Source organism: Schistocerca nitens, chromosome 3, assembly GCF_023898315.1.
Source record: "Schistocerca nitens isolate TAMUIC-IGC-003100 chromosome 3, iqSchNite1.1, whole genome shotgun sequence".
Classification (NCBI taxonomy): Eukaryota; Metazoa; Arthropoda; class Insecta; order Orthoptera; family Acrididae; genus Schistocerca; species Schistocerca nitens.
Genome location: NC_064616.1, coordinates 67,226,656 through 67,240,352, shown reverse-complemented (window position 1 = coordinate 67,240,352; position 13,697 = coordinate 67,226,656). Strand labels below are relative to the sequence as shown.

Below are 13,697 nucleotides of genomic sequence, written 5' to 3'. Positions count from 1 at the left end.
GGCTTTCTTTGGGGTGGCCACACACATACGACATGCCTAAATGCAACTCTCACACTCCACTCTCAGGCAACTGAACCACACTGCCATGGCAGTTGCCTGAGACTGCAGTCGTGTGTGTGTGTGTGTGTGTGTGTGTGTGTGTGTGTGTGTGTGTGGTCTATTGTTGACGAAATTGTTGATGAAGGCCTTACTGGCCGAAAGCTTTACTTCTGACAGTCTTTTTGTTGCGTGTATCTGTGACTCAGCATCTCCGCTATATAGTCAGTTGCAACTTTCCTTTTCACAATATTGTTACAGTCTTTTTGTTGCGTGTATCTGTGACTCAGCATCTCCGCTATATAGTCAGTTGCAACTTTCCTTTTCACAATATTGTTACATTCCATCCTGGATTTTTGATTGTTTGATTAATGTAAATATCTCATTTACGAATCTTGTTTCCTATATATGTGTAAAGCAGTGACATTTATTTTGTGTATCTCTTGTCCTATAATACGTCAGTAAGTGTTTTGAACTAATAGTGTACATTATAATTGAGATGTCTTCTTTATCTACTATCACTTCAAAATTTACAGTTGCCCAACTGGATAAAATTTTTGGCAACTATTTAGTAACTGCAAAAATTAAAACTGTCAATTCAGCTCTGGGCATCTAGTGTCATGACGACATGTAGATTTCATGACACATTTCCTCTGAGCACAATATTGCTTAGAGAGAGTACAGTACTGCTGAAAAGATTGGTGCTATAAAATTGACTGCAAAGCTTAATATACAGTTACAAAACATAGTGTCAGTTATACCCCTGAGATAGGAATTACATAAACAAAACAGCTGTGGTAGAGCAGTTATTGTCCACATACTACAAAATAGATTAATGTAGGAAAGAATCTTGAGTAGTGTAAAGGGTGTAAAATGTGCATTATTAATCAAAAAAAGTTTAATGATATCAACAAGTAAAATATTGATGGCTGAAGAATCATTAATTTGAATGCAGTCCGATTCTGCCAGCTGTATGTCATCTGGTGAGTGTCCATCAGAGGACCTCAAACTGCTGCCTAACTCTGCTAACTGAGTAGCTGCTTTCTTTGTATAATGAATACCTGACCAGTCCCAGAATTCCCCAACCAATAACGCAGCTCCAGAAATCTGCAGCCAAGACTGTCACAGAGTTGATGAGGCCTTTGGTCAAGACCCTCCACTAGGCTCCAAACCAACGGACCTAGATCAACTCTGGGAACAATGCTGCAAATTGCAAACTCTGCTTACACCCCTTGCATAAGGCCAAAAGCCTTCACCACTTTTGCGAGCCACCTATATGAACTGAGGATGGCCTTAGAACCCAAGTGACAGGCATTGTTGGTGCTGACAGTGAGCCACGACTTGCAGATGACTGCACCCTGCACACATTGGCTCCCTGTGTCAAGCAATGTGAGTGTGTTAACATCAGCCAGTAATCCTGCTGTGAGCACAGATCCACCATTTGAGTACACTAGGAGGTGTCTCAACAGCAGTGGGCAAAACAAGTGATACCTGATGTGTCCCATACGACACACCAGATTCTCTTTCACATTTTGCAGCAGCAGTCAGAAGATAACTGACCATAGCCAAAAGCACATTCACCTGTTCACTAACTGCAGCAAGTTCCTTCAGTGTGCTCACAGCATGGACACATCCTACTCATCCTGGTATTACTAACATAAGAATTTATTATTAATGTACACAACGAAAACAATAACCCTAAGATGAAGACTTATTGGACCCCCATGTAATTACTTCCCAATCTGTAGATGACTGACAGTTTAACTCACTGACCTCTGATACTGACACCCTTTGTTCCTCATTTTGTTTCCTTTTTGTGAGATGTGATTTGAACCATATTGCAGAACTGCCAGTAATACCATAGCATTCTCATTGTTGGGGCATTATTATATATAGGCAAGTTTTGAACTACACTGTGCGGTTTTCATTTTAATGTAGATCCAATAGTTTGTATGTTGGAAATCAACACCCAGAGTATAATTAAATCAGAAATAAGATGATGTTAATCAAGATTCAAAGGTTATGAGATGCAATTCAAATTTCACCTAAATGTTAACTATTGTTCAAAACTTTTTCCACAATGACATCACAATGTTGACATAACCAACTTACATTACGAAATGTAAATTATAATGATGGAGAATCCCAATACTGTCCCTTGCACAACAGTATGTCTCTGTGGCATACTATATGGCATCCTCAATTTTTCATTCTTGGTTCCCTTCTTTTCATGATCTATACAGGATGATCAGAATGAGTCTGAAAAGCTAATAAGGATGTCAGATGGTAGGTTTGCGCTGAGAAACAATTGTTAAGAAAAACATTCAAAATGTTGCACCATTCATAAGAAAATTAGTGCTGACATTAGCCAATAAGGCTGTTTTGAGCAAAAATTCAAACAACCTACAAGAGATGGTCACCAAACATGTTCTTTATTTGGTTTCCTAGAATTGAACAAGAGAGTGATACAAAAATTGTATGTGGGATGATAGTAGGGATTGAACCTCAGCCAAAGACTGAGCCAGTCTTGTTTACTATCATCTACAGTACGAGAATAGCTGACACTAATTGTATCTGGTGGGCCACTTGAATTTGGGTGCACAATAATCTGAGTCAATGCTAATTAACTCAGAAGCTGTGCAATGTATCAAATTTTTTTCTTAACAATTATTTCTCAGCACAACCCACTCTGCACTCTGTATAAGTGATGTGCCAATAGCAATAAGAGGCTTTTCCTCCATTTATTTATTTATTTAATTTTTTTTGTCACAGAGAGAGTCCAGCTTGGAAATACCATAAGCTAATAGCTGAACTTATTTATATCTGATTCACTGCAAAAATATACATTAATAATCATAACAATGAATATTTCCTGTCATTACAAAGAAATATAGTAATATGAGATTAATGGTCATACAATACAGGAATCTACAAACATAATAATCTTTGGCATCCACCTGGGTTACAAGTATAATGAAATCAGCACATTGATAAGATCAATATGAAATTGAGTCCAGCCATCTTTCTATTTAGACCTATCTGATATACTGCCTTATATTTCCCATTAAGACTCCCTGTTTCTTTCAGGATAATATACAAAAGTGATGAAAGAAAGAGAAGCAAAATACTGATTCAACAAAAGCTAACCATGAGAATTTTTGATTATAGCCAATACCTAAACATTGTATATTTGTCTTTTTGGAATATTTATGCCACATAATGGGAATGTGATTGATATTGCATAGAAGCAGATCAACAAATATTAATGTCCCACAAAATATTTGCCTTCTTATCTGTACTTTGGAATGGAGATCTGTAGTCTGGTGAATAGGTACACTGCAAGTTACTGCTCAATGAATGCTACAACTGTGTAATTTCCTGTAGTTAATTAAGGCTCATGTTGGATGGGTCTTTGAAAAGGACAGATTTAATTTTCTTCCCCACCCCTGCCCCATCTGAGTTGGTCATCCCTTTATAGTGGTCACATCAGTGACATTATACTAAACTCTGATCATTCTGCCTCCCTTCATGGATTCTGGTACTGCAGATCCATTTCAGTATTGATAGAAATAGTTTACCAGTAGAACGAGTGTTCATTCTTAAGAAGAATCTAAGATTTTTTTTCAACTTACCAGTAAACCACGATACTTTAAAGAATCAAACAGCCATGCATAAAACAGTCCCAAACATCTGATTAGTGTACAAATGAGTTAATGTGTTAAATATTTGACATTAATCATGAAAGTGAGAAAAAGTTTGAAATTTTGCTTAAAATTTGTTGGAAGCTGCTAAGTGCTCTCATTATGAAACACAGTATATAAGGTGGGTAACTTGCACTCCATTTTAATTAGAAGCTAGATTTTCAAGCATCTCAATGTTTATGGCATCATATCTTCTGAACTGTGTGTGTACAAGGATATAACAATTGCTGGTAGGTTCAGTGACGTATGCAGACACCGTCTGCAAAGTGTGTTGCAGATGGAGTTGGTAGTAAAGTAGTAGTACATTAAAACATCATGCCTAATTCTGAAGTTTTACTATACCATATTAAGCAAAACCTTGTTTCTCACGCATCTAAATTTCTATGTGATCTTATCTCCTGAACTACGTGATATAAAATGGTTCAAATGGCTCTGAGCACTATGGGACTTAACTTCTGAAGTCATCAGTCCCCTAGAACTTAGAACTACATAAACCTAACTAACCTAAGGAGATCACACACATCCATGCCTGAGGCAGGATTCAAACCTGCAACCGTAGTGGTTGCGCGTTTCCAGACTGTAGTGCCTAGAACCACTCTGCCACCCAGGCCGGCTACGTGATATAAAATGAAATAATTTTGCAGGTACATACAATGGTACATGTCGATACTGTTTGCAAACTGTGTCGTGAATAGAATTGGTAGTAAAGAAGTAATAAATTAAGATGTCACATCAGATGCTGAAGTTGTACTGCAAAGCAAAAATGTAGTAAGTAGTAAAACATTTTTCCATTCCTCATTCTGTGGGGGTGTGGGCTGTCAGTGACAAAAAGTTTTGTAGGGGTTTGAAATTATGTGTAACGGTTGTTGGAAGTCACTGAGTGTTCTCATTCTCAAATACTGGATAAATAAAGTCTGTGTATTTGCACACTGTCAGTTACACTTCCTCAAGATAAACACACAGTTTCTAACAGTAATATTTGTCTCACTGTGTCAAACCTTTAACATAATACTATACCTCTTAATGAGTAGATTATGAGAGCATTTTATCAGTCAACAATTACACAAAATACTGAAAATCAAATTTTTGTTGCCTCTGGGAGCCATTAGATATGCAACCTCTTAATGAGTAGATTATGAGAGCATTTTATCAGTCAACAATTACACAAAATACTGAGAATCAAATTTGTGTTGCCTCTGGGAGCCATTAGATATGCAACCTTGGACTAGGTTCCAGGATAGTTGCTTATTAATATAGACTGACAGAGCGAAATGTAAGGTGTTCTGAGCAATGATGTTTTCAGAGAGGACAATATGCTCAAGTGATTGAATGTAGACGAGCAATGAGAATTTCTACCTGACATCACATCCACTGGCAAGAAAATATACTATCTTATAAGGTATATTATGACATCATTAACAAATAATCAAATTAATATGTTGTGGGAGAATATGCATAGTAGAAACTACATTAATTTGATTAAAAAGTACTTTTAATGTCTAGCATATACTGTATTTTGTTCTGGCACAATTTTTATTATAGTTTTTTTAGTTGTTCAGTTTGATTTCTTAATGGAGGACAGATCAGTGATAAGCTTTAAGATGAAGTAATAAGCTACAGTTACCTTGAATAAATAGTGCATAAATTATGCCATTATGTCATAAAAATGCAACCTCACTGAAAGAGTATTATGTAAAAAACAAATACAACAGCAAAGAAAAAACAAATGAGCAAGATATTGTTATGTGAACATCTGAAATGAAAACTGTAACTGCCTACATATCTCACCGTTATTTGGATAAGTAACAATGGAATGACTATCTCCTCAAATATTTTAGAGAACTAGGAGGCAACTCAAATGAAGGTAGCAGGTGTAACGCTTCAGTTGTCAACTGAAATACAATCAATTGTGTTATCAGCCTGACCCTTTCCTCATTGACCATTGTCAACAGCCTGTAACAGCAGCTCTGTCATTCTCTACGGGATATCCCAACAACAAAAAATTACAACTGAGTAGTTCATATTATACAGGGTGATACTTACTAATATTTTAAAACCTCTTGAAGTGATGTAGATGATGCTGAGACAAGTAATTTAATATATGACACACATGGTCATAAATGTCTGGAAAAACCCCAAAAGTGTATGGCAAATGTTGAACATGGAACATCACCAGATGATGTACCTCACAGCACATGCAATGGTGGAGCCTACTGGTTGGTTGTACCTGATCATTGAAACCTGAGTCAGGTAGTCACATTGATATGGCTAAAGGCTTATGTGCATCACTTTAGCGTGTCAGACTTAGGGTTTGAGTCTTGTGTCTGGCAGGTAGTGTTTTTTTGCATTTCATTAGACAATTGTGGCGATATTTACCTGTCTTGTGGTCTCCGCTGGTTAATTGCAAAGTACAGTACAACGAAAACCTACCATATTGCTTCACAAGTAAATAAGTATAAGCATCTACACTGTGCCATGACCAGTAAATGAGCTATAGGCATAAAATGTGTATTAATTATTTGTCTCAGTTGCATGTACATGAGCCGGCCGGTGTAGCCATGCATTTCTCGGCGCTTCAGTTTGGAACCGCGCGACCGCTACGGTCGCAGGTTCGAATCCTGCCTCAGGCATGGATGTGTGTGATGTCCTTAGGTTAGTTAGGTTTAAGTAGTTCTAAGTTCTAGGGGACTGATGACCTCAGAAGTTAAGTCCCATAGTGCTCAGAGCCATTTGAACCATTTTTTGCATGTACATGGCTTTGGGGTTTTTAAAAATATTAACACAAATCAATCTGTATATAATGGAAACAAATTTTAAATTACTTTAATGGTAATACAATCGAAGTCATATGAAATTACATTATATCTGGCTCCTCCCCCCCCCCCCCCCTCCTCCTCTCTCTCTCTCTCTCTCTCTCTCTCTCTCTCTCTCTCTCTCATATATACATAAATTAAATGGTGGTTCTACAAATTTAAGATAAAATTGGTGAATGGTGATGATGTGATGTTCCAACATTTAATACAGCCATCAGTTTGTCAAAGTAGCTTCGTGTGCATTTTCCTGATCATGCATGATTTTTTAATCGACACCTAGGCCCCATATTACATATTTGTCAAGAATATGATTCAAATTTACTCTGTAATATGCACCAAATATTATTTTACCCCTTCTGAGGCAATCAATGTAAATAATCCCTTTTGAAATTAAAAAAAAAAATATAACATTTTCAGCACTATAAATTTTTTTAGTGCAGGGCTGTCAGCTTCCATCCACTGTTTAGAGAGTTATTTTATTTATGGTACGAGGTACAGGACTCATATCTCATTCACCATAACAAATCACCTTACAACATTAATTAAATTATTTAAGAAAAAGAGCCAAAAGTTGCTGCTAAATTTGATTTTGGTCAAACTTTTTACAAATTTAGCACTTATTTTGTGCAAACATTTCTCAGTCAAATATGCATGTATAGTGTACCATTCCCTTCATTATGTTATGACTAGAGCATCAGATATTTCAAACCCTTTCAATCACTGACTGTCCAATATCAATTCCTGCACTTGTACATTTTCCATAGTAATCAGTAATAACAATTCCTTTTGCACCTAGAAACATTGGCTATAACCTTCCTGTGGCTGAAATTGGCTTCATCTTTGTTGGTGTGGGCCTAGTATCTTCCATCACATTTTGATGCTCTTTCATTTCTAGTACAATTACATCTAACAAATTAAAAATTTATTGTATTTGTTATTGCTCAGAATCTCAAAAATGCAGAACACATTTGACAATAATTGGTATGTCAGTCAGTTATCCATGTTAAATAATTTAATCTCCAATCAGCCAACACCTCTTTGTGTACTTCATGTTAGTTTCTTTGGTGGTTGCAGTTTTGGATCATCTGACACATGCATCACCTTAAAGTGAATTATGACCCTCTCTAATGTCAACCACCCATTCTCAACTTCTGGTTTTTAAGGAGCTAGTTCCTTCATTTTCATCGCCTACTTTGGATGAATTTTCATGAGAAAATGTCATTCAAAACATGGATTTTTTTAACCATTTGAGTGAAACATACAGCTCCATTACTTTAATAAATGAATAAACAAATCTATTCTCCACTTTAAGTTACCTCTTGAGTTATGTTATTACACTACGTACTGGCATGCCCAAAAATAAAATTTCATTGACATGAACACCATCAGCAAAATACTGATTTAAATAGTACAAGTCAACTAAAGTGTGTGGTATCGATACAGTTTTACTATGGCTTAATTGTAACGCAGAATGAAGAATTTGTTGCTCTTGTGTATTAATTCACAGGCATCAAAGTGAAGATGGAGGAAAATTGGAAGTTACAGTCATTAAATCTGTTCTGTGTTACTTGTAAAACGTCTGCTGTTCCATCTACAATGTGTGCCAGAGATAGTACAAAATTTCTGACCTACAAGTTACGAATATCATAATACTTCCAACTATTTCAATATCATATATTCTAATTACAAAGCAGTTTCTATTGAAGGTATCCTTACCTTGATTGTCATTCTGCCCGTCATAACCATAATCTTCTGTATCACCTATTTCTAACTGAACTCTACTATGACTTCCTAATTCTTCATCTTTTTCTGATCTGAAACCGAAGATTTTTTAAAATCTTAATAAATACATAGCTTTACAATGCACTACAGTAATTTAAAAAATCATAACAGGAAGTAATACATAGGAGTATACTAGAGATCAGAAATAAGCTCCATAAAGTCGCTTCAAACTTGATAATAGGTCCTATTATGGTGCCTCTCAACTCATTGTCTACATATAATCACAGACTCAGTTCCCCAGTCTATGACATTACCCATTCAAATGAAAACTCATCACTTGAATTTGTTGTCCAGTACAAGTGTATTGAGCCACTGTAGAAAGGAAAACAAGTACACCAGTACATAAGTCAAACCGAGCACTCACAGTATTGCCACTATATAAGCAAATCTTAGGCATGACGATTATTACACAAAGTGTTCGTTTTACCTGAAGACATTGAAATATTTCAAAAACTACACACCAGATCAAAAAATTCATTATTTCAATTTGTTTGTCTCAAAGGGGGACATCCTCCATTACCACACTCAACTCGCCACCCCACTCGTGCATGGGTGGCGAGGGACAACTTTGAAATCTTCAATGGGAACACATACTTTTTATTGCAGATTATAATTCTATGGAAAAATCTATGAATGTTTTGTCTGAAGCATTTTCTTCATTTTGTCACAGATGGTGCTGAAATCAGAGGAATAGAAATGGGTAATTTACGACATGCCACTCAATGGACCTTGAATAGCCAATGCTACATGGGAATCCACCTTCATGCTGTAGGGTAGGACTGGCCAGTATTTCATAGCTTCTAATTGGAAACCCCATTCACAATGTTGTATTCCTCCAACATATCGAACAGAGGACTATTCAATGCACCACTATGGCCATGTATTGAACTACGATGTATCATGACAGGCAGTACAATGCAACCAGAGCTCATGTATCAAGCGGATATAGAACAGATATCAGCTCTAAACATTAGCATATTTGCACAGTATTTATTGCCTGCACATCTACCTATCATTTGGAGAAAAGATGTGCAAGTGGATGAAGAATATTGCAACCACAGAAGCAAAATCTGAAATGATCCTGATTTACAGAGACTGTAGCAGAAATGTTGAGGCTGCTGTTGCCTTCTATACTGATCATTTTTGAGAGAACGCTCACTCACATTTGTTATTTTACAAGGTTGTGAATGTCTTTATGTCTTATGGCAGTGTGCAGACTGGGAAAAGGAAATGAAGCAAACATGCCACAGGAGAAGCTAATGGAATTGCTGTACTAGCAGCAGTGCACCACACCTCATGAAAAAGTACCTGGCAGTTACACCATGATTCTGTCACGTCTGTGGGTAGTACTGTCACAATAACTGTGACATCATAAGTATCATCCATACCATGTGTCACTGCATCACCAACTTCATGGCCCTGATCTCTACAGCCAGATAGTGTTTTGTGAATGGGCATGTCAACAAATGCAAATGACCCTCACATTATTTGCCAAGGTACTATTTTCCAATAAGTTTACATTCACAAACCATAGTAGCATTAATCAGCATAACATGCATTACTGGAGTGCAGTCAATCCCCACTGGTTATGGCTAACTAACCATCAATGTCCTTGGTCGGTTAATGTATGGTGTGGCATCATGAGGAACAAACTCATCCGTCCTCATTTTATCAACAGCACATTGAATGGATGCAAATATTAAACATTTTTGGAACAGGAACTATTGGTATTAGTGCAGGATGTTGCCCTGGACATTCAACAACATATATGGTTTCAGCATGATGGCTGCCCTGTGCATTATACACACGTCAAAGAAAGTTTTGCATCACCTCAGTTCCGAGAGTACTGGAACCTGTACAGAAAATTGGAATAGAGATCAACATCATCATCATTTCCGCCCTTTTTATTGCTCATGAAAACCACCATACAGCGAGACCATCAGAAGTGGTGGTCCAGATTGCTGTACACGCCGATACCTCTAATACCCAGTAGTATGTCCTCTTGCATTGATGCAAGCCTATATTCATCATGGTATACTATCCACAAGCTCATCATGCCACTGTTGGTCCAGATTGTCCCACTCCTCAACGGCAATTCAGCATAGATCACTCAGAGTGATTGGTGGGTTAGGCATCCATAAACAGCCCTATTCAATCTATCCCAGGCATGTTCGACAGGGTTCATGTCTGGAGAACATGCTGGCCACTCTAGTCGAGTGATGTTGTTATCCTGAAGAAAGTCATTCACAAGATGTGCATGATGGGGGTACAAATTGACATCCATGAAGAATAATGCCTCGTGAATATGCTGACAATATGGTTGCACTATCAGTTGGAGGATGACATTCACATATCTTACAGCCGTTACAGCACCTTCCATGACCACCAGCGGCATACGTCGGGCCCACATAATGCCACCCCAAAACAGTGGAGAACCTCCACCTTGCTGCACTTGCTGGACAATGTGTCAAGTCACTCAGCCAGACTGGACTGCCTCCACACGTCTCCCACAATTTTTTGGTTGAAGGCATATGCGACACTCATTGGTGAAGAGAACATGATGCCAATCCTGAGAGGTCCATCAACATGTTGTTGGATCCATCTGTACTGTGCTGCATGATGTGGTTGTAAAGATGGACATCGCCATGGATATCAGGAGTGAAGTTGCGCATCATGCAGCCTATTGTGCACAGTTTGAGTTGTAACACGATGTCCTGCAGCTGCACGAAAAGCGTTATTCAACATGATGGCATTGTTGTCCGGTAGTGGTCATCCACTGCATTAGTAGCCCTTGGGCGGCCTGAGTGAGGCATGGCACAACAGTTCTTGTCTCTGTGTATCTCCTCCATGTCTGAACAACAATGCTTTGGTTCACTTCAAGACGCCTGGACACTTCCCTTGTTGAGAGCCCTTGCTGCAGACATGATCAAACCGCAGCATTGACCATCTAGGCATGGTTGAATTACAGACAATACGAGCTGTGTACCTCCTTCCTGGTGGAATGACTGGAACTGATCGGCTGTCGGATCCCCTCTTGTCTAATACACCCTGCTCATACATGGTAGTTTACATCTTTGGGCGGGTTTAGTGACATCTCTGAACAGTCAAAGGGACTGTGTCTGTGATACAATATCCACAGTCAACGTATATCTTCAGGAGTTCCAGGAACCGGGATGATGCAAAACGTTTTTTTGACGTGTGTACAATTGAAGCACGTGAGGTATTGAAATGTGTTTACACTGGTTGGTGGATTGGCAGATGTGGCACTATTAATTGGCTCACAAGGTCACCAAGTTTGATATCACCAGATTTCTTTCTGTGGGGATATTTAAAAGATAAGGTGTACCAGCAAGTGCCAACAGGCTATGAAGATATGGTTGATCACATCAGAAATGCCTGTGCTGACATTCCCACAGATATTCTTCTGTCCTCTGTACAGTCATTTGAAAACTTGATTACTAAGTGTACTGAAGTTGGCCGTATGATGTTTGAACACTTACTCTAATTGGGAGAGTAGAGTAGCATTTGTCTCGAGCCACTGCCACTGTGGTGCATCCGGTAGATCCCTGTTCAATATGTCAGAGAAATACAACATTGTGAATGGGGTTTCCAATTAGAAATTATGAAGTACTAGCCTGTCCTACCCTTGCAGCATGGAGGTGCAATCCCACAAACCATTGGATATTCAAGGGCCACTGAGCAGCCTGTCATAAATTATGATTGTGTACCCATTTCTATTCCTCCGATTACAGTGCAACCTGTGGTAAAACAAAGAAAATGCTTCACATAAAATGTATCTAGATTCTGGCATAGAATCATAGTCTGCAACAAAAAAATGAGGGTTGCCATTGAAGATTTCAAAGCTGCCCCCCACTGCCTATGCATGGGATGGGGTAGGGTGTCGAGTGTGGTAATCACTGGATGTCCCCCTCTAAGACAAACAAATTGGAATTATAACTTTCTTTGATCTGATGTGTAATTTTCAAAATATTTCAATGTGTTCAATTAAAATGAACACCCTATATACCGATACAATGACTGACCAGTCAGCAGTGACAGGTACATTTATGTACATATGTGTATATGTATGCACACAAGCGTGTGTGTGTGTGGGGGGGGGGGGGGGGGGGGGGGTGGCGCACACGTGCATGCATGCGCTTGTGTCGTATAAAGGATTTTTCTGTAAGAGCATGCAAAAATTTAACAGGACATAGAGGACACTCCACTGAACGATTTCAGGTAGGGAACCTGGGGACAGAGAAGCCAGCTTAATGAGATAATGGGAATAAAATCACATAACTGTATATTTTTTATTTACATTACTTACAGCTAACTGCAAAGACCATTACTGACACAGTGAACATACCATTTGAACTATATATTACAAAATGTGCTGAACTGATGGCTATCAACCTCAATGCGAGCATGACATCAGTGAACAAGATTCTGATGCACTCTGACAAATATCCCTGGTGTGTTTTGAGTCACATCACAGGCAGCTAAAATTCTGCCAACTAACTCCATCTGCGTATCCACTGGGATCCCATTCACAAGTGACTTTAGACATGCCCATAGTAAATAATCAAGGGCATTCAGGTCAGGTGACCTTGCAGGCCATGGAGTACTACCTCCCCTTCCAATCCAGCAACCAGGAAATACAGCACTGAAAAAATTGCCAACATCCACACTAAAGTGAAGCAGTGAACCATCATGTTGAATCCATATCCTCTCACTAACAGCCAAGTGTACATTCTCCAACAACATGAACCTTTGCATGAACGTCAAGTACACATCACCATTTAGATGACCAGGTAGAAAGGTATGGCACAATGAAAATGTTACCTACAGTGTCAGCCCAGATATTCACAGCAAAATGTACTTGATGGTGTGACTCAACTACAGCATGAGACTTTTCCTCATCCTACGCATAGCTATTCCTTCTATGTGAAATACATCAGGATCAGATGAGGCCCCATCAGTAAATAGCATGATTTGGATAAAATCTGGTTGATCAATTGATCATTGTAGCAACCACTGACACAATGTGATCCTTGGTTCAAAGTGTCACACGTATTGCACGGAATTGTTGGGGGTGATGTGGTTGCAATTGTTGTTTGTCAAGTACTCGCCACATACTAGTGCGTACAGTGCCCATTTTTAGTACTTGTAGTGGGGTCCACTGCAACACATTCCAGCACCACCTCTTCAAAATCAGGTGGGCGAGTGGTCCTCATGTTACCAGGTACCTGTTTCTTATTTCCAATGAACCAGTCTCCTGCATTCATCAATCAAGAGAAATAAACACTTGTCATGACAGATGATGCCTGTTAGTAAATTGTTCCCTGTATAGCCTCTCAGCAGAGAG

General features: G+C 38.6%; 1 protein-coding gene across 1 annotated transcript in view; it reads right to left on the bottom strand.

Moving 5' to 3' along the window:
• Positions 1–13,697, bottom strand: part of LOC126248026 (muscle calcium channel subunit alpha-1) — a 922,345-nt gene that overhangs the window by 305,288 nt on the left and 603,360 nt on the right. Inside the window, exon 18 of the mRNA XM_049948623.1 lies at positions 8,267–8,364. Within this exon, the coding sequence (XP_049804580.1) occupies positions 8,267–8,364 (98 nt within the window). The remainder of the gene's footprint in view (positions 1–8,266; positions 8,365–13,697) is intronic.